This window comes from Rhododendron vialii, chromosome 6a (assembly GCF_030253575.1).
Source record: "Rhododendron vialii isolate Sample 1 chromosome 6a, ASM3025357v1".
Taxonomy (NCBI): Eukaryota; Viridiplantae; Streptophyta; class Magnoliopsida; order Ericales; family Ericaceae; genus Rhododendron; species Rhododendron vialii.
In genome coordinates, this window is record NC_080562.1 from 310001 (window position 1) to 337919 (window position 27919).

The window sequence follows — 27919 nt, forward strand, 5'->3', positions numbered from 1 at the left end:
TCTAAGTACCACACCATAAATGCGACCCAACAACCAAACGGGCTAAGATGCATCTATCTCAGCTTTCACTCCCACGCCTTACTGAAAACACGGATATTAATAATGTGATTATCAAAAGCTTTTTAAAAGGGTAGTAGTAGACGTATCTGCTAAATTTTCGTCAGTGAATTGAAGGGCATTGTTGATTGATTCAGTCCTCAGAGTAGGTATCATACCTGTGATACTGACCGCGTCGTATCGTGTCAAAAATATATTTATAAAAACTGAGAATTAACTACTACTCCGTAGAATAGTGGTTAAGACCGAGTGTCGATCCTCAGGGACAGTATGGCTAAGTTACGCTAAATTCGATTAACTTCTAGATTAATTCGGACAGAAAAAGTTGAATTGATTTGATTTTGAGAACTAATTAAATAAAGAAAACAATAAAAGTAAGAGTTGGAAATTTGATGGGAAAAAGATCTAGGGTTTCGAATCCACTCCGACCACGTAACAACAACATACATAGGCTCGGTTTAATTATTCGAATCAGAAGAGATTATCGCTAGGACTTGCATACCCTTTAAATAATCGTCAAGAAAATAATTGCGTTGTTAAAAGGCATAAGACTATCTCATAGCATGGACCATCTCAGTAGCACGGTCAGGCCGCCTAACGGCACGATCCATCTTACGAGCATAATCTATCTCAGAACTCCAATCACAATCAATGAAAACCATTGTATAACTCGTATTTGAAAGCGCGCATACAAATACTCAATAGATTAAAACCATTAAAAATCATTTTATTGATCAAAACAAAACGGGTTCTTAGTCATACAATCGATCCGAATAATAAACCAAAATCCTACGCATAAACAGAATTACTTGATACGAAGTTTCATCTTCCCCCTAGAGAATGGAATTAGCCGGCCATCGGAGCCGGATTCTTTTCCGTGATGTCATGCGTCGTCGTGCTCGTCCAAGAACTGATTTTCCCGGCTGAGAGATCCTCTTTGCCGAAGTCACAGCTATATACTCCTTAGGTAGGGTTTAAAGCATTAACTACATAAGAGGTCCATGGGACTTTATGTAATTATTAATTGGCAATTGAACTTTGAGTAACTCTGCACTTTGACCCCGAACATCATTAAATTCTTGTTTTTATCCAAAATCTTGGACAATGAGCTCGATCAACCTATAAACAAATAAAAGCCAAATTAATATCAAGCAACATATATAAATGGCTAACAAGTGTAGTTTAGAGGGCCAAAATATCAATATTTCGGCACTTATCACACCCCCCAACTTACACTTTGCTAGTCCCTAGTAAAGAAAATAATATAAAAACTAATAAAGACAAATTAAAATAGAGAGAAGAAAATCGGCGCACATTATCACCCCCCAACTTTCATTTTGTTAGCCTCTAGCAAACAACTAATGAAAATAAATTAAAATTGATAGTTCTTTTAAACCCCCAGGCGGCCCCGGTAGGACGAGTGAAGTCTCGTGAGGGTTTTCTGCAGTGATCACTCATAAAACACCATGAATCCCCTTACACGGAACCCACAACCAGCAAGTAACTCATCAGTCTCTCAAGCCAAGGCACAAAGTCATTGCACAAATATATTAGGCAACACCAATTCAAAATGCTATCAAGACATGCATATAAACTATGGCACCTAATTTAGCGTGTGTGAACACTTGGACTTAGTCACCGATGACATGCCACTCAAAGTTCTCTTTGGACCGAGCTTCGACTTCAATTCTCACAGAGTCATGCACTCACAAATAAAATCGCTCGAAACAAGGTGCATTATGAACTCTCAAGTGTGCGGTTTGAAAGTTATGTAATTGAAAGTAAAACACTTCGCACACTATGACACGAAAAGAACGTTTAATATGGTGGACACACGGTCTCATGGACAAAACACCAAGCATTGGAACTCACTCTCACATCCATCAATCCACTTCCCATCACCCCAAGGATCAAATAGGATTTTAATTTCGGTAGTAATGTTGGGTAAGGAAAAATATTTCAAGGTTAGGGTAAAATATCAAGTGTCCGAGAATAGGCAAACAACTCAAGGCTAATTTAACAATGTGCGCCCATTTTTTTTCTCTTTTCAACTCCACCTTATCTCTCCTTCTAACCTTTCAACATTTTTCAACATTAAAGCACGATTCCTCATTTTCAAATATATTGGTGCCCCTTTCTGCTTCTTCTTCTTCTTTTTTTTCTTTTGTTGTATTTCTTTTTTTTTAAGGGACACCACCAATTCAGACACAAAAATTCACAATCTACCCAAAAAATTTACCTTTACATTCTTGCCTTTCTCCAAACACAATATGGAAGGTGGAGCTAACCAAAAAAAGGCTAAGTATAAAAGGCTCAAAGTGGCTTGCAAGGGATAAACGTGAAAATAAAGGAACGAATCGGCCCAAATATCAAGAAAATGACTATAATCCTCTCCCAGGGGTGTAACACCCATGTGGCAAACCAAAACCAAGAGATAGTATTATGTGTTCAAGTTCCAACACTCAGTAATCAAGAATAATGAGACCATCAACAAGTATATTCTTTTCGTTGACATACTAAGAAGTTACGTGACACCACTCCAATAAAAGATAAGGCTCGAAAGCTCACTAGGGCATAAGTCTCCACTAATCTAGCCATCGAGAACGTTCAAACGACACCCACAAGCAAACTAAGTCCAAATAGACGTGAAGTGCAGAAAGATGCAAAATGCAAGTGCCATTGAGAAGCGCATTAACAAGATAGCATAAAGAACTAGCAATTTGTAGAATACCAATCCAATGCACAACATGTCTCAACTCAAGCAACCAACAAGTATCTCGCAAATTCCAAGTTCCGTGCAAGAAAGATCCCACTATTTTTGAAATTTTCAAAATTTTAAAGATTCTAAACATGAACAAGCACCAAAGAGTCACTCCCCCCAACTTAAAACCGTTGAATGTCCTCATTGAAAACAAGCACACTAAAAGGTAAGACAAGAGCGGAAAAGAGAGGAAAAATATCACCTCAGGCACGGAGACATGCAAACTAAAAAGATGTGGGAGAAAATAGAACTCCCCCCAACTTAAACAATGGAACCTGCAAAGCATTAGACTCCACAAAACAAGACACTAAAATAAAGAAGGAAATGAATGGACAAAGCAAAAAATTAAATAAATAAATAAGGAAGAAAAATAGGCTAGAAAGGTAGGCTGAAAAAAAATTTAAGAAAGAGAGGAAAAAAAAAATAAATAAAAACAAAAACTATACAAAAAGTTTATGACACGCACTCCCATCACATAAAACCCAAATATTAATCACATTATGAAGTGCAACAAATATTAACATCTCACCCCACTTCAAGCATTTCGTTAAAAATTGTACGCGACCATGCCACAAACTCAAATACTTGGAGTATCTCAGTTGCTTTAGCCGCGTTTGAAATTTAGATTCCACCAAGTGCGAATTCCAAACAAAATTAACTTTCAAGTTGTTGATGAGTTTCAGAAAAAATGGGTGGTAAACCATATTAAAATTATCAACGCCAAGAAAGTCAATTTGTTCTAATGTGATAATCTCTTGTAATGGTGGATGCTCAATAGGAGGAAGGACATCATCTATGGTCGGGGTAATTAGATTATCAAGATCAAGTGGACTTTTCACAATTATTGGCATTGATTTCTCAAGAGTCGTATCATGAAAATTCATCTCAAGTGTACTAGAATGCTCTTGAGGAGATTGTAGCACTTTAAGTTCATCGCTTGGATCAACTATTTCGCAAGTTACAAGTGGCTCTGTTATTTCATCTTCCAATGCATAAGAATTGATCACTTCAAAAATTTTAACTTCATTGCAAGAAAGAGAATCAGCTAGTCGATCAAAATAAGCATCAATCTCTTCTGCATCCTTATCCAAAAATTCACAATCGCCCCTCATATTTATCATCTCACGTGTCTCAAAAGTTAAACTTTTGTAAAAAATATCAAGAATGCACCCAAGATCACAGGTGTGTTGTGGCCAACCAAATAGTGAACATTTAAACCGCCACCAACATCGAGAAAAAGACTCACCTTGTAGTTGATAAAAATCTAAGATTTCGCGTAATAGCATATGAGTCTCATACCCAGGGGAAAACTTTTTGGTAAATTGTGTATACATATCTCCCCAACTACGATTCAAGTCTTGGCTTAAAGAATGAAACCAATTCTTAGCAACGTCCCTTAGAGACAAAGGAAACAATCTAAACAGAGCCACTTCATCGTCACCACAAATCTCCTCAAGTTTGTCTAAGTGTAAGTACAGATTTTCCCCATCGATACCATAAAATTTAGGAACAGAATCATCAAACACATGTTGCCAATAATTGGGTAAAGCGGACACTGAACGATTAAAGTGATTCTCATACCCTCCATAGCAATTTGCAAAATAAGCCATCTCTTTTTTTTTTTTTGGTATTTTGATTTTGATTTTTTCTTTTTTTAAAGAAGAGACAAAAAAAAATCAAATAAATAAATAAAAACCTAGTGCAAGCTTCTCAACTTATACAAAGTAAAAGAAAAACTTACAACACTTTGTTAAGAATTTTCCCCACCACAAAGCAGTTGCCAGCTTCCATTTTTTTTCTCCTCGTAAAGTCAATAATCCTGCACTAGAAAAACTAATGCAAAAAGAACAATAATAAAAAAAAAATGCTAACTAAGAACTAAAATAAAAACTAATCGAAAGAATGTAACCGTGCAAACTATCCCCGGCAACGGCGCCAAAATTTGACCGCGTCGTATCGTGTCAAAAATATATTTATAAAAACTGAGAATTAACTACTACTCCGTAGAATAGTGGTTAAGACCGAGTGTCGATCCTCAGGGACAATATGGCTAAGTTAAGCTAAATTCGATTAACTTCTAGATTAATTCGGACAGAAAAAGTTGAATTGATTTGATTTTGAGAACTAATTAAATAAAGAAAACAATAAAAGTAAGAGTTGGAAATTTGATGGGAAAAAGATCTAGGGTTTCGAATCCACTCCGACCACGTAACAACAATATACATAGGCTCGGTTTAATTATTCGAATCAGAAGAGATTATCGCTAGGACTTGCATACCCTTTAAATAATCGTCAAGAAAATAATTGCGTTGTTAAAAGGCATAGACTATCCCATAGCACGGACCGTCTCAGTAGCACGGTCAGGCCGCCTAATGGCACGATCCGTCTTACGAGCATAATCTATCTCAGAACTCTAATCACAATCAATGAAAACCATTGTATAACTCGTATTTGAAAGCGCGCATACAAATACTCAATAGATTAAAACCATTAAAAATCATTCTATTGATCAAAACAAAACGGGTTCTTAGTCATACAATCGATCCGAATAATAAACCAAAATCCTACGCATAAACAGAATTACTTGATACGAAGTTTCATCTGCCCCCTAGAGAATGGAATTAGCCGGCCATCGGAGCCGGATTCTTTTCCGTGATGTCGTGCGTCGTCGTGCTCATTCAAGAACTGATTTTCCCGGCCGAGAGATCCTCTTTGCCGAAGTCACAGCTATATACTCCTTAGGTAGGGTTTAAAGCATTAACTACATAAGAGGTCCATGGGACTTTATGTAATTATTAATTGGCAATTGAACTTTGAGTAACTCTGCACTTTGACCCCGAACATCATTAAATTCTTGTTTTTATCCAAAATCTTGGACAATGAGCTCGATCAACCTATAAACAAAATAAAAGCCAAATTAATATTAAGCAACATATATAAATAGCTAACAAGTGTAATTTAGAGGGCCAAAATATCAATATTGCGGCACTTATCAGATACAAAGCGCCCCGCAGCCAACTTTCTGACTGGAAGCTGGAAGGCCGGTGAAACCAGGCTTCTCTTTCTCTCTCTCTATTTTAAAGAAAGTGTTTTATATCTTGCTGTCCCACCACCAATTGTTCGCATACACTGATTTTTCGTTATCTATAGTTATGAAACATGTTGCTGATTGCATATTGGAAGAGAGTCTTTCTTCTCTCTCACTATGTCTGTAGTCTGTTACTATCTCTACCTTGTTGTATTAGCTACTAGATTACCCTTACCATGTCGGCATGTCCTCTCCTCATGTCATTTAATTGGCTGCTATTGATCAAAGTTTTTTATTTTATTTTGTTGGGAGTTAGAAATGCTTGCTGTTAAAGCATCCAACTCCAAACCAATCAGCAAAGAATGGAGAGGCCACCCAGGCTCATATTGTAAAGACCCGGTATTTTTTTATAAATAATTATTATTATTATCAAAACAAAAATACTATTTTTGTTAATTTATTTAATGCGAAAAATTATTTATGCCGTCACACCAAAATTTTATTTCATAATCGATTGTGCGCGCAAGTGCCCGATGAATTAATTCTTTATTGTATGCGTGTGTGTACACTGGATCATTTTACCCAAACCTTAACCCAACTAAATCCTAAACTAGAATCCTAACCAAACTATTGCTAAACCCATACTCCACCCTCACCCTCACCATCACCTCACATCTCCTTTTTCCCCAAAATCAGCCGAACCTCCACCCTCTCCTCTGCCATTTGCAGCAGCCCATTTGTTTTCCCTACACTGCATACTCTTTTTCCCTACAAAAGTAAACCCCATTTCCTTTCCCATTTATTTTTGGCAGAGAACAAGAGAGAGAGAGAGAATACATCACCTTATTTACAACCTTATCTCCTCCACCACCCTCTCGGCCTCCCATCCTCACCGCCCGACACCTTCTCCTTCCACCACCTCCGGCGCCACCAGCCCATCCCAGTCACGAAACCCACCTTTTAATCAAATCCTTTCGAGCTCTGAATCAGCCCCATTCTGGCTCCGAAACACAGCTTCGTTTTCTCTCCGAATGGGCCCGAAAAGTATGCTCGTTCCGGCCCCGGTACTAGCTGCAAAACAGTCCGGAAAACAGCCACAAAAACAGCCGAGTTCCGCCGCCGCCGAAATCCCTCCGAAAATCGTATCACCGAACGAGAGGTAGTTCGGAACTCATCTCCCTAAGTATATATTGTGTTTCTATTATGATTTTTAGCGTTACAGTATGATATTAATCGAATCCGACGTTGCCGGTCGAAGTTCGGCGGAAGCCCACTGATTTCCGTTGAAAACAGTACTGGAATTTGAAATGGAAAATAGAATAATTACAGTTTAACTCCTCGTGATTTAAGAGCTTATAAATCTAACTCTTAAATGGTAAAAGTTAATATTAAGCCCCGAAGTTAATTAGTTTTCATTCCGATGCCGCCGGTCGAACCGGCCGAAACCCACTGTTTTTCCAAGAAATGGTAGCCACTGGATTTGAAAATTTCTTAGAATATTTGCTGTTTAGTCCCTCAAATAGATTAGCTCATAAATCTAACCCTTGAGTATTAAAGGCTAAGATTATAAGTCCCGAGATGATTAAGAGTAAATCGTAGACTTTAGTTTCAAAAAAGTAAAAGAGAAAATACAAGGAATAACTTAATTTGTTTTAATTGCATAATTAGTGTTGTCGCACGATTAAATAGTTTTAGCATGTTGGTATGTTTAGCTGGATTATTGAATCGCATGATTAGATTTAACGTATGATAAATTATTTGCGTGTTTAGCCTCATCGCATGATTTGTTTTTATTGCGAATTTAATTGTTGTTATAGACCATGAGCATGTTTCGAAAAATGTTGAACTGTGTGAAATGCTGTTATATTGATAGATTGGACAAATAGGATCCTGGGATGGTTGCGATGTGCGGATTTATCATCTTAGACGTTGAAATATGGTTAAAGGAAAAATTGAATAAAGTGAGAGACTGTGATTGGGATTCCGGACAAGGAATCCGAGGATTTGAATTGTTGAAGGTTGATTGGTGGTGATCTGTTGAAAGTATGGATTTACGAACCCTAGGTACGGCATGGTGGTGGTCGGCTCTCGGATGTTGGGACGGGACATAAGGGTGGCATTGTGCTTGCGTCACAACCCGGGCTAGACGGCGCTTGAGCGTTGCCGGTGAAGTTCAACCCGGGCTAGACAGCGCTTGAGCGTTGCCGGTGAAGTTTTATTCGAACTTATGGTTGCGGATGGGATACCCGGGTATATAACTTAGGTATCTTTCATCCGGATCTGGAAAAGGGGAGTCGGACCACACCAGTGTTTGTGCCAGAGGTTATGGGTAGGAACGGACCTGTGGATAAGATCCGAGATTTCACGTAGGTTGAAGAATAGTAATAAAATGATTAATTGTTCTCTCTTTATGTTATGTCAATGCACTTCAATTATATTTTCTTGCTGCTTGTAAGTTATGGGTTCGGGTGGGTTTTGGCTACTGAGCGTCATCGCTCACGGTACTATGTTGCCCTGGTAACTCAAATGCCAGGTACTGAAGATGGGACAGAAGTGTCGTACGATTCGATCGAGTTAAATTCTACTGAGGAAGAAGCTGAAAACCTTGGTTTCCGTGCGCATAGTCGCTCTGATTAATTTAAGTCTACTTTATTTTGGAAGCTTCTAAGTGTATTTGGATATTGTAATATTTTGATTTATTCGAAACGGTTGTAAAATAATGATATTTGCTTTTGAAATGGTGACGCAGTAAATCTATGAATTTCTTTTGTGGAAATAATCTTTTCATTATTATTTTTAATGTCTCCGAATTTTCGGGGCGTTACACATATACTAGTATTGGAGGAGATAATTAACCAATGTGGGACAAATCCCAACACTCCCCCGCACGTGCAACCCCTGACTCGCACGTGGAGAGGTAAACAAAGGATCCGGAACACACGGATCACAATGAAAGAAAGTGCAACTATGGCACAGACAAAGGGGAAAAAGCCTCCGAAACTCTAGCTCTGATACCATGTTAAAGCATCCAACTCCAAACCAATTGGCAAAGAGTGGAGAGGTCGCCCAGGCTCATATACTAGTATTGGAGGAGATAATTAACCAATGTGGGACAAATCCCAACACTCCCAAGCCAACGTCCCAGCCAATTGCTAAACAACTGAGTGTAGTCTTTCAGTTTCTGGATTATACAGGGTGTCCGGCCCTGCTGATCTTTCTTCATTTAGTAATAAACCGTCCACTCCTATGCATAATACATATAATCACTGGCAAATGCAGGATTAGTAATTCGCGGGAGTAGCAACTGGCAGGTCTAAACCACATGTATTATCTTATTGAAAACAATATAAACCTTCTACAATTACATAGGGTGCTGCTTGCTAGATTTGAGGGGAGACGAGATTATATGTGCATAAGTTGTTTAATGCTGTTGGCATGACCAAGAAGTCATTGATAACTTGAGTTGAGCCTATAGGGGGCTTCCACAAATATATAGCTTTAAATTTTGGATTTTTGGTTTAAATCAGGACTTCACGGGACCAATTCCGTGGAACTTTTCCAAACTAACTTGAAAAACTAGTATACAGAATATTTGGACTTATGCAGGTGTCATGGCACCCTACTCACCCTTTTGTCTGCCCCTGCATATAATGACTTCATACTAGCTTATCTATCTTGGTTGATTTAAATTGATGGGTACTTTTCCCACCGAAAAAGAATTACTTTTCTGGTGGTATTGGTAACAATTTCTGCGCGTTGTGGAATGACTTGATCTCTGTTAGATACAACTGAACAGAAGGGACATTCTCAGTCGGCACCTCATTGACCATTTTCTTTCTTTCTTCTGATTTGCTTTCTGATGTTATTAGCTCTTACCTCTTTCTCACATGTAACCATGGATTTGTTTGGTTCACCCGGAGGTATAAATCCAGCCTTCTAAGAGCTTGGGAAATATCGTGAGACGAGCGCTTTACAGAAAAAATGGAGGAAGAGAGAGCTTACAAAGCTCACGTAGTGGTACTCCCGTTTTACGGACAAGGCCATCTCAATCCAATGCTCCAATTTTCCAAGCGTTTTGGCCTTAAAAGGACTCAAAATCACAATGACCACCATTCTTTCAGTTACCAAGACCGTCTCAGATGAACCTGGGTCGATTACCTCTGAGTCAATATATGATGACTACACTGAAGGTGGGTTTCGAGGACCAGGAGGATATAAGGGCTTCATAGAGAGGCTTGAAGCAAGTGGACAAAGTTGCTTAACTGAACTCATAAGGAACTTAGAAAACTCGGAATACCCTGTTAAAGTGTCTGGTGTATGATGCTAGTATACTATGGGCCCTCAACATAGCCAAGCAGTTTGGCATTGCTGTGGTAGCATTTTTTACTCAGTCATGTGCTGCCATTGTGGGATATACACCATGTATCTTGATTTGTTAGAAGAGCCACCTTCAGTGACTGTTTTCTCCATGCTTGGATTGCCGGAGATCAAGATTCCAAAGTTGCAGTCAATCGGTCCTCACACAGATTGTTATCCTCCTATAATCACGCAAATGTTGGACCAGTTCAGCAGTATTGACAAAGCAGATTGGGTTCTCTTTTACTCCTTCGATAAGTTGGAAGAAGAGGAGAGTTGGATGCTTAATTCCTTTTCAAAGCAACTAGAGATTTAGCATCTCGAAGTTTTTTCTTTACTCTTTAGTCCCAGTCTTCCAAGAGTATGGCCGTTTCTGCCAATAGATCAAGCCACATTGAAATACTAATCCCTTACTGAAACTTTTGTATGAAAATTTCCATTTGTTGATAAAAAAAAACCTGTCATCCCATGAGAAAAATTGTAGTTGAGCTGAATCAATTGTTCGGTGTCTCCATCTCCGTGAGTGTGTGTAGTTGTGTCATTCCATATTAGCATCTATCTTGTCAGATTAAGATGACTTGGGTAATCGATATGTATGATCCTTTTCTAATATGAAAATTTTGCTTGAATACGTCACATGTGTATATGAATTCATTATCCCAAGTGAGACACAAATATTGTTCTTAGAAAGAATGTTAATCAGTTGATATGACAAATTGTAGGTAGTCAAATGTCAAACCTCTGGCCTGTTCGAACAATTGGACCTACTGTGCCGTCTATCTACCTTGACAAGCGAGTGGAAAATGACCACGATTATGGCTTCCATTTCTATAAACCACAAAACGAAAGCTGTCTGAAGTGGGCAACAAGGATACCGACTCTGTGGTGTATGTCTCATTTAGAAGTGCTGCAGTTTTAAATGTGCAGCAGATGGCAAAAATGGTGGAGGCCCTAAGGAAAAACAACAACTACTACTTATGGGTGGTGAGGTCAAGTGAAGAGGACAAGCTTCCAAGTGATTTTGTGAAGGATACGTCAGAAAAGGGATTGGTGGTGACATGGTGCCCACAGTTGGAGGTTTTAGCCCATCGTGCAGTTGGATGGTTCATAACGTATTGCGGATGGAACTCGACGATGGAGGCAATAAGATTTGGTACGCCAGTGGTGGGAATGCTGCAGTTTTGTGACCAGACTACAAATGCACATTTTGTGGGGCATGTTTGGGGAGTGGGAGTTGTGACCAAGGTGGATGAGTAAGGTGTTTCTGTTAAGGAAGAAATCGAAAGATGCATCGGAGAAGTTAAGGGTGGAGAAAGGGGAAAACAGATTAAGAAAAATGCTAATCAGTGGAAGTAGTTGGCTAAGGAGGCAGTGGATCAAAATGGAAGTTCAGATCAATACGTTGATGAAATTATTGCTCGTCTTGCAGCTACTTGTTAATGATTGTGAATTCCAAGTTGGAAGTTTCAATGTTTTCTTCACTACGCTTAGATGTTTTCTACGTGGCGGTTGTAATTGCCTGTTAAGCATTGCAGATTTAAAAGCTGGCAGTCCTTAGTTTTAGTAATAATAAAATGTGATACATTTTTACGGTTTAAAGATGAAGTTTTACGCAATGCACACGAAATCTTGTTTTCGAGTAAAATCCATCGTATTGTATCCATTGATGGATATATAAACTCATTCTTTGATGGATATATAAACGCATCAACGAATGTTCACGTGCTAATTAAGCAGTATGAGAAAGCCATTGCCAGCCAGTATGAGAAGGAAGTGAAAGCAGATTATGACACAATAAATACTGCACCAATCCTGAAAACGCCTTCTCCAATGGAAAAATAAGCATCTGATTTTTATACGAGAAAGATATTCGTGAAATTTCAAGAAGAATTAGTTGAGACTCTGGCTAGTCCTGCAACTTTAATTGATGATACAGGATCTGAAATTATGTATTGGGTGGCAAAATTTGGGGAAGACCACAAGGGACACTTTATTAGGTTCAACATTTTTGAAAAGAAAGCTAGATGTAGCTGCCAAATGTTTGAGTTTTCAGGTATTCTTTGCAGGCACATACTAGCAGTTTTCAGAGTTACAAATGTTCTTACACTCCCATCACATTATCTCTTGAAACGATGGACAAGAACTGCCAAAAGTGGGGTGGTATTGCATAACCACACTCTTGGATTACCTTATGATTATCAAGAATCATCTACTGCTCGTCGTGACATTTTGTGCCGTGAAGCTATCAAATATGTAGAAGAAGGGGCAAAGTCAGTATGTTTGTATAATGTGGCAATGGAAGCTCTACGTGAGGCCACAAAGAAGGTTGCTGCTGCAAAACAGAATGGTCCAAGTGTGATACAGAGCAATCTAGCCAACAGAAGTGATCAGGAAGTCAGCAAAGCATTCTAGCCAAAAGGAGTGACCAGGAAGTGAGGATAAGTGAAAATGAAATGGGCCAGCTTCGGTCTTGTTCAGTGGTCAGTTCTTTTCTCATAAAGGACTTTCATTTGGAATGACCTCTACCAAGTAACATTATATTGGTCTTTTCATAAATTTCATTTCAGAATTCCTGCCATTCTTCATCATTTTTTGATGACATGCTATTAATTCAGAAACATTAGATTACTCACCATGGCTTGGAAAATCTTTCATGTTTTCCTGGATATCTTTTTTTTTTTTTGGAAGGTTTCTGACATCTGACATCACGTTTTCTTCACATTGTAATTTCTAACTGTCCTATTCTGTTGAGGATGTTTGTCGTTATTTGCCTACTTTCGTAATTTTGGACTAAGGTTGATTAATAATTGATTAGGTCTTCAATGATTCTTACTCTTCATTTTGTATGGATTCTTGACATTCACCTTTCGCAGTTAATCGAGATAATGCCAATTTGTTGGTTGAGTTGGTATTTTTCATCCTTGTGGTATTTTTGTTTCAGTCATTCTGTTGTTTAACGTCATCCAAGGATTAAAGCTAAATTGGGATTGCAGCAGCATATTATGGATTCTAAGGCAGGTCATATAAGGATTACTACGTTGAATGTACTCTCCTAGAGTTGTCTCTTAGTTAAGGGGTAAGAATTGTCTGTGGTCATCACTGACGAAAGAGACGTGCCAGTTACCTTAGGCATAATGATGCTGCCACCTAGCCTTCATGTGTAGAAAACATTGAACACAAGAAACTTTTTATAGCGACTTGGAGATGGTAATTACAAAATTGAATTTCAAGTATCCACTTAGTTTTCAGCTGTTTTCTTGTCAAGCTCAGAACTGATCAAAAGTAACTGGAAGGTTGTATAGATTTGAACTATCTTGCAAAATCTTATGGTTTTAGGTAGTAAGGGTGTACAAGAATCACAACGCTTCTTTTCTGCATGTTGCTTGTTTTACCTATACTTCTTGTGATCGGGTAATTTGGCACTCTGACATGTTGCTTTTGTTTTCCTGCTCGTAGAATCAGGACCAGAAAATTCAGGAATTAACTGTTGAGTTGGAAAACACAAGTCAGAGATGTGAAGCATATCGAGCAAAGCTATTGGCTGTGTTGAACATTATGGAGGAACAGAAGTTGAAGATATCTGTGAAAGTACAGAATGTGAGGCTTACTTTAAAAAGTTAGAGTTTGAAGAGATAACAACCATTCCAATCCATTGTGGACAATACCCATTGTAGAAGGGGAAGACCCATGATTTGTATTGGCAGGGTTGAACTCACATTGGCTTCGCAGTTTTAATCTCTCGTTACATACATCGGCTGCTACTTATGTTTGCTTAGCTTCTGATGGAGGACAGTGAAGTGCTGGAGCTTTATTCACTTTAGTGTTATAGTAGATGTAAACATGTAACTGTAGATTAGTTGATGCAAGAGGTGCCATGTTGCAAAATTTTCCCTGATTTTAGTGTGAAGATGTTCTTCGGTGATGTTAGTTTTTTCTGTGAGTTAATAGAGTTACCTTTGGTTGCATACCGTTGGCACCTTTCAGGATGGATTGAAAAGGCCTCTTCCGTACATCTTTGGAGAACAAGTTTTACCATGCAACGAAGTAATTCCATCAGATTGCTATATTTACAAGATGTAGCAACATCTTCAAGTATAATGATAATTAGATTAGGATAAAAGTATAATTTTAAATATAAATATATTTTGGGGCGGGTAATATCAACCCGACACCAGCCGAGTTTTTCTAATTTCACTCCAAACCCGCCCTGGCACCCAAAAATTTGATAAAAACCAACCCCGTTCAGGGGTGGGGCGGGGCAAATTGCCATGTCGATTTTAAAATGACCATCAACTAGGCGGTTAACTGTGATAGTACTTTAACTCACCAAAGAGAGGAGTGAGAAATAGAGAAAAAAGACGAGAGAAATTGTTGTAGAAGACTCGAGGTGAGAAGAAAGAGCGATTGAGAGTGGAAAAAAGAGAATATACCTCATGGCCTCACCTATGTGCTTTTAAACGAAATAGACTAAAAACACACCTTTTCACAAATTTTAGGGCAAATTATTCTCCTCACTTACATCAACTAAAATACCATTTAATGAAAACAACTTTACTATTACAATTAGCATATAGTCAGCCGGGGTTAGAGGGAGTTAGTAAGTTAGTTGATAGGAAGTTCAAAGATTGTCCATAACCCTGAACTACAAATGCCTTCGACAGGGCTCGAACCCTAACCTCCCAAAAGAGAATGACCAGGAAATACGATTAGATGGCCTAGTTGTACTATTTGTCCTATAAAACAAAAAATTCAATTCCACTTTTTACATTTTTTTGTCATATAACAATACATTTTTAACTCTACGATTGGAGGCCTTAGGTAGTTACTTAATAGTAGTAGATGCCATGAGTCATGACTCTTGTTCGTCTTTTTCGACTATAGAAAAGCTAGAAATAAATAAAAAGAAAATGATTTTTTACATTTCTTTTTTTATTATGGCACTCATTTTTTTATCTCTTAGTGAAAAAAATGTACACAAAATTTTTATTTAAAGACAAAAAATGGAATGTGAAAATCATTTTTCTAAATAAGATTCACCAAAAAAAAAATACTCCATACTAGTAGTACGGAGTAGTATTCATTGAAAAGTGGGCTTGTGTAAAGAATAGCCATACCGGTAAATCGTAGACAGATGTAGGGGCATTTACGGAATACAATACCAAGTTTTGAATTTCAAACAATGTTGCCGTTGAACAACGGATTATACAAGTCACGCCGCGGTTATATATATATTTCAGGCTGGGCATCGAGAGGTCCGTTACTCTTCTTGAAAGATCTTTGCTCCTTGTATTCTAGAGAGAGAGAATGGAAAAACCAGTTATGGAGAAATCAGCAATGGAAGCGTTCGAGAAGCTAGAGAAAGTGGGAGAAGGAACTTATGGGAAGGTGTACAGAGCAAGAGAGAGGGCTACGGGTAAGATCGTGGCTTTGAAGAAGACGAGACTCCACGAGGACGATGAAGGAGTCCCTCCAACTACTCTCCGTGAGATTTCCTTGCTTCGTATGCTCTCTAGGGATCCCCATGTCGTCAGGTAACCCCACCCTCCCCTTCATCCTTTACTTTATCATGTAATTTCTTCCTAAACTGTACTCCTATTATAGATCTGCAACTTCTTGGAACTTGATTGAGCAGTCGACTTTATTTTGTTCTAAATTGTTTTCTTGAAATGCTTTGTTAGTACTCTGCCTCAATTTTGTTGTTTCTTGTTTAGGGTTTGGATTTCCCATCTTGTTGGGGGGTTTTTTTTTTTGCTCCAATGGGATTTCTGTTCTGTGGGAATTCGTTCTAGGGTTTCCAATCCTTGTTTTTGCTATTTCCCATTTAGGGTTTAGATTTTCTTTCTTGTTGGGGATTTGAAACTAGGAAGTTAATTTGTTTCATAAATCTGTAGATTGATGGATGTAAAACAAGGCCAGAACAAGGAAGGAAAGACGGTTCTCTACCTGGTGTTTGAGTACATGGACACTGATCTGAAGAAATACATCAAAAGCTTCCGTCAAACTGGAGAGAACCTTCCCATCAAAACAGTCAAGGTAATGGACTGTTTTATGAAGTACTTCTCATCTTTCTCAAAGAGTATGCAGTTGCTTATCAAGGTAGAAATACTTGTTTTGTTTTTGTGCAGAGCTTGATGTACCAACTCTGCAAAGGTGTTGCTTTCTGTCACGGTCATGGTGTGCTCCACAGGTAATCTTTCTGTCAAATTAATGTCCTGGAAAATGCTGTGGCCGTTACAGAGAACACAAAATTACTGTTAATTCTTTCTGTGCTAATTTAACTCAGGGACCTTAAACCTCACAATCTTTTGATGGACCGAAAGACAATGATGCTCAAAATAGCGGATCTTGGATTGGCCCGAGCATTTACTCTACCTATTAAGAAGTATACTCATGAGGTAACTGTCCTCATTATTTCACTGTACTTCACAACTAGGGCACATACTTTATCAGCATTCTATACTTACTGTGTGCTGGTTGCGGCAGATATTGACACTGTGGTATAGAGCTCCTGAGGTACTTTTGGGAGCTACACATTACTCAACAGCAGTGGACATGTGGTCCGTTGGCTGCATTTTTGGTATGTTTGGCTTCTGGAATTTGTGGCTATTTGATGCAGCTTCGCCAAACTTACTCTTTCCTTTTGCTTATCCACCTCTCTCTGTGAATTGTCTTAATTTTAGCTGAATTGGTGACAAAGCAAGCACTCTTCCCCGGAGATTCTGAATTGCAGCAGCTGCTACACATTTTCAGGTTCAGTAACTAATCCCTTTCATTTTTAATTTTTTGGCTTGGCAAAACTAATCCCTTTTATTACTTGTAATGACTTATCCGGATACCTTCTATTTTTCATGTGTTATCTTACAGATTGTTGGGTACTCCCAATGAAGATGTGTGGCCAGGGGTAAGCAAGCTAATGAACTGGCATGAGTACCCCCAGTGGAACCCTCAAAAATTATCATCAGCTGTACCAAATTTGGATGAGAATGGCCTGGACCTGCTATTGGTAAGTTTGATCCTGCTCCTTGTGAGTTGAGAAATGGCATCAATGTGCATGTCAATTGTGTTTGTCCCTCGAGCAATTAGTCTCACCATTTTTTTTTCAATTAAACTTTGCAGAAGATGCTGCAATATGAACCGTCTAAGCGAATTTCAGCAAAGAAAGCTATGGAACACCCTTACTTTGATGATCTGGAAAAGGCCCATCTCTGAAAACCCTGGCCCTGCTGAATCAGGAGTCCTATTTTCCTATTTGGAATAGAAACCTGATTTGGTGTCCTATTGAAGATTACTTGCTTCCCTCAAGCATTTTTTATGTCGTAAAACTTGTAGGTTGATCAATTACATCTTTGATTGCTGGACTATTTTGCTTAAATGTGGTTCTCTCCCTCTACTATTTTTCCCCTTTGACTGAAGGGCCATGAGTGGCAATCACGCTATTTTGTTTGCTTTACAATTCAAAAAGAATTTTTCAAAAAATTCTCCCTAGATTCCCCTACTTACAACGTTTCTCTCTCTATCTCTCTCCACAATTACCCCTACTATTTTTCAAAAAAAATTTAAAAAACCAATCCAAACAAGTCCTCTTCACTAATTTTAGCAGAAATGTGCATCTTTAGCTCAAGCAGCTTTTTAGTTGCGTACAAGTTTCTCTCCAAATCTATAATGAATCACAATTGCAATTAAACCAAAAGATACCATTCTAACATATTGAACAACTATTGGATCATGCAGTGTATGTCCTTTTCACTTCGTACAATTGTGTAGATCATCCTTCGTTGTTTGCTATCCTATTGTTGTCTAAACTAGAACCATTCAATGTACTAATTTTAGCAGAAATGTGCGTCTTTAGCTCAAGCAGAAATGTGCATCTTTAGCTCAAGCAGCTTTTTAGTTGCGTACAAGTTTCTCTCCAAATCTATAATGAATCACAATTGCAATTAAACCAAAAGATACCATTCTAACATATTGAACAACTATTGGATCATGCAGTGTATGTCCTTTTCACTTCGTACAATTGTGTAGATCATCCTTCGTTGTTTGCTATCCTATTGTTGTCTAAACTAGAACCATTCAATGTACTAATTTTAGCAGAAATGTGCGTCTTTAGCTCAAGCAGCTTTTTAGTTGCGTACAAGTTTCTCTCCAAATCTATAATGAATCACAATTGCAATTAAACCAAAAGATACCATTCTAACATATTGAACAACTATTGGATCATGCAGTGTATGTCCTTTTCACTTCGTACAATTGTGTAGATCATCCTTCGTTGTTTGCTATCCTATTGTTGTCTAAACTAGAACCATTCAATGTACTAATTTTAGCAGAAATGTGCGTCTTTAGCTCAAGCAGCTTTTTAGTTGCGTACAAGTTTCTCTCCAAATCTATAATGAATCACAATTGCAATTAAACCAAAAGATACCATTCTAACATATTGAACAACTATTGGATCATGCAGTGTATGTCCTTTTCACTTCGTACAATTGTGTAGATCATCCATCGTTGTTTGCTATCCTATTGTTGTCTAAACTAGAACCATTCAGCGTTCGCAAAATTTTGGCATATGCAGCTTTCCAAGTCACAAGCTACCAGCCGCATGAAGTAGGTGGACCAAGGAGTAATTGCAATGGAAGCCAGTGCATAAGTTGATCGCAAAATCTAAAATGGAGTATCATCAACCCAATAAATCAAAATTAAACCTAATGTAAAAAGTTATTTTTTGTGTGTGTGTGTGGTAATCAGACCTTTTATTAGAGGATATCTTCTAGAGTTGCAAAAAGACCTTTTGTTTGCTATCCTATTTTTATCTAAAACTTTGAATCATCCAGCGCTTGCTACATTTTGGCATATGCAGCTTTCCAAGTCAAGTTACCAGCCACATGAAGAAGGTGGACCAAAGAGTAAGTGAAATGGAAGCCAGTGCATAAGTCCACAGCATAATAACAGAACATTCACTCTCACCAGCTCCAAACAACTGAGTTATGGTGCCTGCACAGCCCAGCGATCACATGAGTTGTGGTTATGACTCAATAATTATAGAGGGAGAAAGGCCAAACAAAAGTAGATGAAATTATATATTTGCAGCTTAACCAGAATGATGATCAAACCTATGTTCATCGCCGGTGGAACTGCAAATTGTAGTAAAAGAACAAACTGATACAGCGGATTTTCATGCACAAAACCAAAACGCAATGCCCCTTTAACAATGACAATTCCCATCAAAGGTAGGGCAATATAACGAGCAACAATGACTCCTAAAATGATGGACTTCTGAATCTCCGATCCCTTTAGACCTGAAGAAGAAACATCGAGGAACAATGACAATTTCCTTCTTGGTAAGACCAAAAAGCACCAAGTGAACCAAAGTAGCCAAACCTAAATAGAAGGACCAATATCAGTTATGTTTATTACCCCTAAGAAGGTTCCCTCCCAATATCAAGGTAACAGCTGGGATGGCTCCATCCCTGCAATCAAAGAGAAGATGTGTAAGACACCATCTACCATGCATGAAATCAGAGGATGCAATATATCAACGGTTATTGTCACCATTTTATGTCATAGGGCTATGTGGTAGGATTTTACTTTCCTATCCTATTTTTACAATGAATTTTCCAAAACAATGAGCCAATAATGTGTCACTAAAGAGGCAGTGACACAAACCTGGTTGCACGTACCAGTTTAAGTTTTTTTTTGCTAAGAGTTTAAGTTTAATAATATCAAAATCAGAAAATGCAACATTTCATGGTGAATTTTCACCATTTTATTTCACTGGGCTATGTGGCAGGATTTTGCTTCTCTTCCCTATTTTCACAATACATATTCCAAGAGAAAGAGCCACCAATGAGTATCTAACTACACAGTGACACAAAACTGGTGGCGTGAAGCAATTTTCTTATGGAAAATGGTTAAATCCCACAAGTAGCCACTCTAAATCGTAAATTTGACTTTCTAGGCCAGATTTTATCCCAGTATCTCTTTACCTCCAAGTGTAACTATGCTATTAGATCTACTTATAGAAAATGTATTGCTACAAATCATAATCAACCCGACTTTGTGCAAATTCCTTACTTGCCAGTTGCCCTGGCCAACTCCAAGCTAATGTGGGGTTTCAATTTTTCTCTTCTTCTCATGATTATCTACAAGTTGACATTAAGTCTTAAAACAATTTTGAACCTTTTGGAAACGAATGTCCCGGTAAATTTAATAGTAGGTGCATGAAAAAGCAACCAATTGTTCACCACGATTCAAAGAGATGAATGAATGTCACTATCGTAAATTTCACAACTCATTTAACAAGCATTATGGCCAGAAACTGAAGCTCTTTACCTTGTGGTGGCACCCCAATCAGGCCATTCCAGTGGCTTTCTTGGTTGTTTAAGAATTAAAGAGTTCAAAGTTTCCGTTTGTAACGTAACTGTTGACACTCTCATGCTCAATTTGTATGACCATATCATCTAGTGTGACAACCATAACAAAACCCAAATCAACTAAAGTAAAGATGAATTTACTGATACTCATACCCCAGCAAAGAAACAGAGTCTTGGATCACTTGAAGAGGAGCTGTATCACCAATCAATGCTGTTCGGATTTGAGGTACAAGTCCAACTATGAAACCAACAATCTGTAGAGTAGCAAAGCAGGCAAGTTAGTCAAGGTATCACTTGCCTTTGAGCAGAGCAATGTTGCCTTGGGTTGACAAGCAGCAGGTCTGTGTGAAGGCAATAAAGTGAGCTCAAATGTGGTAACTCTCTGATGCGGGTTACACTAGTTGACTAGACATGTAAAATGGTAACTCTGTGCCTTCATGAATAACTTAATAAGGTTCCTACAAGAGTTCTTATAGGTTTGCGCCTCCATATATCAGCTAAATACATAATATGCACCCCAGTCCTTCGCATAGAAAGTACTAACGGAATTTTTAAGAATACTCAATTAACTCAACCACCTGAAAACACTTGGTTTATCAATTTCCAAGACTGCTTCCTACAGCTTTATCTCCTATTGAAATAGTATTAGCGGTCAAGTCGTCAATAGTAAAACTAATACTTATCATTGAACTGGAGATGCCCTTTACAGATGCACAAGTACCTTAATTAATGCATATATACCAACTAGTATAAAAGAAGACCTAACTCAAAAATAACATAGGAAATGGTTCATATAGAAAATGACAGGGAATAGGATCATACCGCTCCAATAGTTGAAGGAGCAAATAACCTCTTTAGATTGGTCTTTCCTAAAAGCATCCCAATTTTTTGCTTGACATGGTCTAAAAATGGCACCTGCCATAAACTTCAAAGGTCAGATTTTAAATTTTCACAAGCTGCTTCACCTATGAGATCAAATGCCACAAACTAAGCACGAATGCCGATCAAAAAAAAAAAAAACTGAGCACGAGAATTTCTATCAAACTGCATTGACATCCAACTTATACACAAAGAGCCATTTGACTTCTCCACTATTCTTCAAATTTTGGATCTTTTTCATTTCTTTTTCTCAAACCTCTTGAGGTCTTACAAAGAAAATACAACGGAGCCTAACCACCAAAATCATCTACCCAATTATATTGCCCTCTTGAAACACATAAACAAGCTCACCCCAAACCGGAATGATACACAGAATGACCTCACAGAATGCCCCCCTTGGGACAAGAGGACGCTCTCATTATTGATGCAATAACTGACTTAAAACAAAGTGTTTTAAGTAAGTAAGTGTTTGATATGGTGTGGTCATGCTTATAAAGTAAGCAATTTCATTCAGGCAGAAGGTGCTAAAAAATAGGTAGGGCAAAAAGACAAGGGTTAAGTCAGTGAGAAAGGACTTGGATATCATAACTTCAGTTTAGAAAGCAAAATGAAGAAACCAAATTCAGATAGACGACCCCAAGTAGTCAATAAGGTGAGTTGAGTTTCGAGAACAATAGCAGAACGTGATAGCAGACCAGAAGATTGAATCTAGAAAGCACTTCAAGAGAACAAACTTTGTAAATTTTTTGTCCAACTTAAGAATTTATACTACCCAAATCCTTCCCAATTAACATGTCAACAAGGGTATTAACTTCCTTGGCAAAGGAGTTGAACCCACAACCTCACTCCACGTAAGTGCAGCTACACAACCGTTGGACCACAACTTTGTCGGCTTTTCTAATTTAATTTAGTGGCAAAGCACAATTGTACCCTAATTAATTGAACCTTGTCTAGAGTTATATTCCTATTCACAACACACGTATAAATTCCTAGTGCATTCATTAACTTCTGAAAGTGAAAGAAACTCTATCACGAGTTTAAGATACAAGTTAAAACCCTTAACCCCTCCTGTACTGGACAATTGAAAGCAAGAAAACAGTGAGGAAACAAAGAACATAAAATGAACAAATCACAACCCCATCAGTGGAGCTACATTTACATACCAATGGATAAAGGTATCATCAAATCCACTATAGTTTGTCATTATATGAGAAATCTCCCCATTATTAAAACCTAAAATCCCAAAGAGAGGACAAAACTGAGAACTGAACATATGATAACTATTCGTAGTAAACTTGAGAGAATCTCTCTCAGAAGTATTAGTTATCAACTCCTACTTCTAGACCACCAAAGGGAAAGCAATATTCCTTTTCGAGAAAGCCCTCAGCTCAGACATATGCCAAGATTAATATAAAGTGAGACAGTACCCAAACAATCTGACATGGGTGTTCAGGTCAACTTATCAACTATCTAACCCTTGTAATATATTCGATTTCATCCAAATTCTTCTGGAATATTACAAATCTATTGCAATTACTAATAACTAATAATAGAGAGTGGCTTTCCTCATTTGACACAAAAACAGAGATTGGCATTCCTAGGTACAAAGAAAATTTACCCCGAAAGTACCCAAAAAAAGCAATTAGTGGTTGAGAATTACTTTGATGATTGGGTCACTCACATCAAAGGGAATCTCAACCACTAGTTGCTCTTTTCGGGGTAAGTTTTCTTTGTCCCTAGCATTTTCCTTCCTATAATGCCTTTCTTTTGTGTCTGAGGATGATTCTAATACTCATTAAACCAATCAAGTACCTTGAAAGACTTATGTAAACAACTTTATTACCTAGGTTATATACCGAAGATAAAAACATAAAGCTTGAAACAAACCTGAGCTTTCCCCTCAAATCTAGTACAGGGAAGTGCAAATTGAGCGGCATGGTCTTCAGATACTACACAGGCTACTGAAGAAAGTAATGGCTCCTTGTAACTCAGCGGTTCAGATATCGAGGTTTCTTTAGAAGACATACATTCTGGGGAATCAACTATTTTGACTTCTTTTGAGCTCTTACTTGAAGATATACGCACAATGTTATACACATAAGACCACAGATAAACAGCTCCTACCTGATCCGACAAGCAACATGGAAACACTGCTTAAGTCACTTGCTGTTACGAAGCATGTAAACACACTTATTAAATGAATGATCTTCCAAGCTCAAATATTTTATTTATGCAAGTCACAAGAGGAGATGCATAGAGCATTTCTTTCTTTGCCCCGGGAGGAGAGGGGAGGTGGGGGAGATGGTTAAGGGTCCCCATCTATCCCTTTTTGGTTCATCTGGAATGTGCTTGATCTCGAGTAAATCAAAATAAATGTCACACCATGCATATTGGAAAGATTTCTGAGTGCAAAGACGCAAGAAAACACATACAGCCATTGAAAGTGAAGCATATGCCATTCCGTATCGATGACAGACATCGGGAGCTCCAAACGGGCTTCCTTTATCTTTGCAAACTGCTGGGATTATGATGATAAGAATGTTCCCCAAGTTTCCTGTTCAAGGAAATTTTTTAGAAACTTCCTCAAAAATTTCAACTTACAAGGGCAGTCATGTTTTCAGTATATCAAAGCAACGACGATTCTCTTCAGGGCCTAAGACTGTTTATCAGAAGCAGGAAAAAAAGAAGAACAGAGGATGATTCTTGAAGTCTAAACATCTTTTCTGGTCCTGTTTGAAGAAAAATATTTCTGCAAAATCGTAAAATAGTGTACTCCCAATTTTTAAGTTTTGGAGTATCTAATCTTTGTTGTGCCGCCATCCAATAGGTTCGATATCTTGCATTGGGGATCTAAACTAAGCTTCTAAATGAGTAATATTTAACGTCATATGTAATTACATATAATCTAGGGCAATATGAAAACCAAAAGTAGCAGGTATCTCAAAATAATGCGAGCAACTCTTAAGAGGAAGTATGATGATGCACTACACTCTGCTGATCACTACCCAGCATTGAAAGCGACTGAACAAAGTGATTCAGATCATCTCAGACGAATCACTAAAGTATGTAACTGAAAATATACTCAAGAAACTCCCATCAGGCAGCAGCTTGTGATTTCTCCACTATAGCATATATGCACTTCACCACCAAAAATTACCGAGGAAGCTTTTCCTCAGAAAACATCCTTACAATGACATTGCTCTTCCAGTCTTAGCAGCCAAAAGCCGCTGTAGACAATTACAAGTTTTCACATTCTCCCAATATCAACTTCAGAGTTCAGCTATAATTTGTTTGTATGAAGAGTTCAGAGTTCGCATACAAAAGCTATTCCTATTTCAGTTTTGGTCTACTTTGGAACACAGAATACACTTCAGCTACATGGATGCACGAACTTTATCTTGTTTACGGTTAATTGACATATTTGTGTACATGCCAAGAAGACAAGTAATTCTTGATCTAGTTCAATGCAATAGATTCAGAGTCATGTTGATTCAGCCACGTACTCATCTCTTATGAGGATGCCCAAGCAGTGAAAGGAAAATTATGTGTCTAGTTTCGCTGACCGAGTGAGCAAATAAGTTGCATGAAAAACCAGATCATCCCATTGCCTTATATTTACCTGCAGCACAACATCCTATTACAAGGCCTCGCAGATGTGTAGGAGCTCTTGTGATCTGGTTGACAGCCCACCCAAGGGCTGACCCAATAATAAATGTGATCAGAATATTGACCGGCATAAACCACCTGCACGCACAAATGAACTGAAGTTAGTACTCAACCCAAGTAAAGAAAATACAAGCAAACAAAGGATAGGCAAACTTTCACTCTTTCAGTATACATTTATACAAATTTGGGCAGTGAAACAACCAAAACGAAGAAGAATCAGCAGCAGTAAAAAGATATTAACTCACAACTCAACCAGGCTTCCGTATGTTATCGTTTGGGCCAAGTTGCTTCCAACCAGTGCTGGATTGAATACATAGAATACAATCTGTTAACGTGAACCACTCCAATTAGTATTTCAGAAGGATCAAGTTAGAACATCAGAATATGGTAAAGACTTACAGAGATAAGATTTGAACACTCACGCTGTTCATGTGCTTCCTCGTGTCCTCCCCTAAGATGTTGATATGATCTAATGCAAGAAAAGACCCAAGCGCAGTTAACAATAGCACTTTTATGACTGGAATCGACGCGGCAACAAAGAGATCCAAAAGCTTCATCTTGAGCTTATATCAGAAATCTTGAAATGGAATTCACCTCCTACACCCACAAAACTTTCATAAAGGCCTAAATCTCAAATCTTTGGGTAATCCCGTGGGACATTGATGCCCCTAAAGGCCAAGAAAAATGCATTTACGAAATTAAAAAACTGTGTCCTGGACTAGGATACCTAGTTCTCCATACAGGTTGCCTAAATAACCGAAAATCTGGAAACATTTGTATGATGAATGACATATATTAGTTCTCCCACCTCATCAAATGTTCTGTGATGAAACTGAATAACACTGAAAACGAAAATGATTCATCAAATTATGTCAGGCCTAATTTGTTGCAATATCCTGGAGGAAAATATGAGAGGACAAGAAGTTGCTCCGGTCTCCAGCTTTAATTAAAAACATTTGCCATTGCAACTTCATTTGTCGACAATTCCCAGACAAGATACTACATAGCAATAAATGGAAACCAATGGCCAAGACCTTTGGTCCAACGGCGGCATCAGGGGTTTGGTCCAACGGCGGCATCAGGGGTGCACTTAGGTGCCACAAGAAAGAAAGAAGGTCAGAAGTTCAACTCCTCGATCTCCCAAGGTGTTAATCGATCTAACTATTTTAACCATACTAATTTTCGCTGATAAAAACATAAATAAATTGAAAACATAAAAGATGTTCCCATATGAAAGAAACTTCACAGTGAAACCAAAACTAATGGCACGTACGTCATGAAAGATTTTTCTTAAATATCGAAACATCTACTCTACCTACCAGAGATTCATTTTAGTACGACAATTTTCCCGCTGTGTCCATTTAAGCGGAAGCAGAATCCAACAAGTCATATCACGTCGGGAAACCTTGTTTTGTTCCCCCCTATGTTATGTTGTACAAAATGAGTAAAAATACGTAATCTTGAACAACCGCGTCCTACAATCGCTCGGCTCATTTGATACAGAAATAAACAACTCATCCAAAAATGACTTTCGAAACACCTTCTCAGAAAAAATACATGTAAAGCGAACGAAAAGACTAAACCTTTGGAATTTCGAATTACTCCACTTCTGAGGACATAAAACCAGAGAGAGAGAGAGAAAGAGAGAGAGAACACAGGCTCTGAGAGGAGTCTGGAACACAAAGCTCTAATACTCCTACTAGGTAGCTAGCTAGTTTTTGCTTCCTTCCTTTTTAGTAGTATTACAGTAATTGGTACTACATAGGATCGGTAGTTGCTTACTAAGGAATAGTAGTATTCAATCAACTTCAAGTGAAGGAAGGCGAAAAATGCCAAAGGATTTGATGCGGCTGACTCAGTGTAGAAAACAAAATGTGGTTGGAGAGAGAGACAGAGGCGAAAGGTGTAATCATGTTTGGGTGGCCAGTGGCCACAGACAGAGACGGAGGGAGGGAGGGAGGGTGCATGCATGGGAATCTCACTACTCTGCGACGCAACAGGTGGGTGGGTGGCCCCTCTCTCTCTGTCGTGGTTGGCGTGGAAAAATTAGAATCTGGCTTGGAGGTACTATCTAAGTAATCGCAACCGTCGGGATGGTATTTTTAATGATTCAGATTTGTTTTCAATCTATGAATAGTAATAAAAGACTTTTATCGGTAAAAGATTAAACAAATCTGAACTATTGATTATCAAAATAAATGGTTCAGATTGAGCCACACGATCTTCTTTGAAATCGGATCCAAAAATTATTGAGAAACAACTCACAGATACCTGACAAAACAATGTCAGTCAATTAAAATTAAAGAATGTAAACAAGAAAAACGCATTGATAAACAAATACAAGAACAGGGGAAAATATTAGTACAAATACTACTAGTATTTACTTACGTGATTCGATCTCTGTATTATTCTATTCAATAAAGAAAGATTACAATTTACAAAGGGGCCCTTAACAAATCACAAATTCTAATTAGTCGGGTATGGCTGGCAGTGGCAGCTATGATCAGCATCTAATTAATTCAAGCGTACTGTTGCATTGGCTGGCTCTCAAAATCGATCTTCATATATATATATATATATATATATATATATATATATATATATATATATATATATATATCCATCCATTGTTGGCCGGGGTAAAAGGACAAAAGTAGTATTTTTAAGAGAGAGAAAAAATGGAGTAAAAAACAAGCTAGCTAGCTAGAGTCGTAACCTATTTGGATACTACTATACTAGTAGTTTTTGATTTGCTCGAACGTAGGAGTAGTATATCATAATCAAACACGTTGAACCCACACAGGTCAC

The 27919-nt window shown here is 38.1% G+C and overlaps 3 protein-coding genes and 1 long non-coding RNA gene across 8 annotated transcripts; 3 read left to right on the plus strand and 1 right to left on the minus strand.

The window, feature by feature from the left end:
* Positions 1-9948: 9948 nt before the first annotated feature.
* LOC131330148 (UDP-glucosyltransferase 74AE2-like) lies at positions 9949-10518 on the plus strand. The gene is made up of 2 exons (XM_058363641.1): positions 9949-10159; positions 10238-10518. Exons 1-2 carry the CDS (start codon positions 9949-9951, stop codon positions 10516-10518), a joined length of 492 nt encoding a protein of 163 aa, XP_058219624.1.
* Positions 10519-10955: 437 nt separating this feature from the next.
* On the plus strand, positions 10956-14167 carry LOC131330778 (uncharacterized). The gene is made up of 2 exons (XR_009201194.1): positions 10956-12682; positions 13659-14167. It is a non-coding gene; the product is annotated as an uncharacterized LOC131330778 (long non-coding RNA).
* Positions 14168-15408: 1241 nt separating this feature from the next.
* On the plus strand, positions 15409-17574 carry LOC131330779 (cell division control protein 2 homolog D). Its single transcript, XM_058364502.1, has 8 exons — positions 15409-15733; positions 16094-16235; positions 16328-16389; positions 16486-16597; positions 16686-16779; positions 16883-16952; positions 17067-17205; positions 17319-17574. Exons 1-8 carry the CDS (start codon positions 15507-15509, stop codon positions 17409-17411), a joined length of 939 nt encoding a protein of 312 aa, XP_058220485.1. The 5' UTR covers positions 15409-15506; the 3' UTR covers positions 17412-17574.
* A 1243-nt stretch (positions 17575-18817) lies between these two features.
* On the minus strand, positions 18818-26918 carry LOC131330780 (protein PIN-LIKES 4-like). 5 transcript variants are annotated; one of them, XM_058364506.1, is made up of 11 exons: positions 26894-26918; positions 25534-25708; positions 25357-25436; positions 25065-25189; positions 23878-23999; positions 23333-23569; positions 21389-21481; positions 20720-20820; positions 19611-19663; positions 19307-19492; positions 18818-19187 (listed from the first exon to the last, which is right to left on the minus strand). In XM_058364506.1, exons 2-11 carry the CDS (start codon positions 25666-25668, stop codon positions 19063-19065), a joined length of 1257 nt encoding a protein of 418 aa, XP_058220489.1. In that variant the 5' UTR covers positions 25669-25708; positions 26894-26918; the 3' UTR covers positions 18818-19062. The 5 variants fall into 5 exon arrangements, with proteins under 5 accessions (XP_058220489.1, XP_058220486.1, XP_058220487.1 ...); XM_058364503.1 differs by lacking the exon at positions 26894-26918 and adding an exon at positions 26695-26869; XM_058364504.1 differs by lacking the exon at positions 26894-26918 and adding an exon at positions 25920-26148.
* Between the last annotated feature and the right edge of the window lie 1001 nt (positions 26919-27919).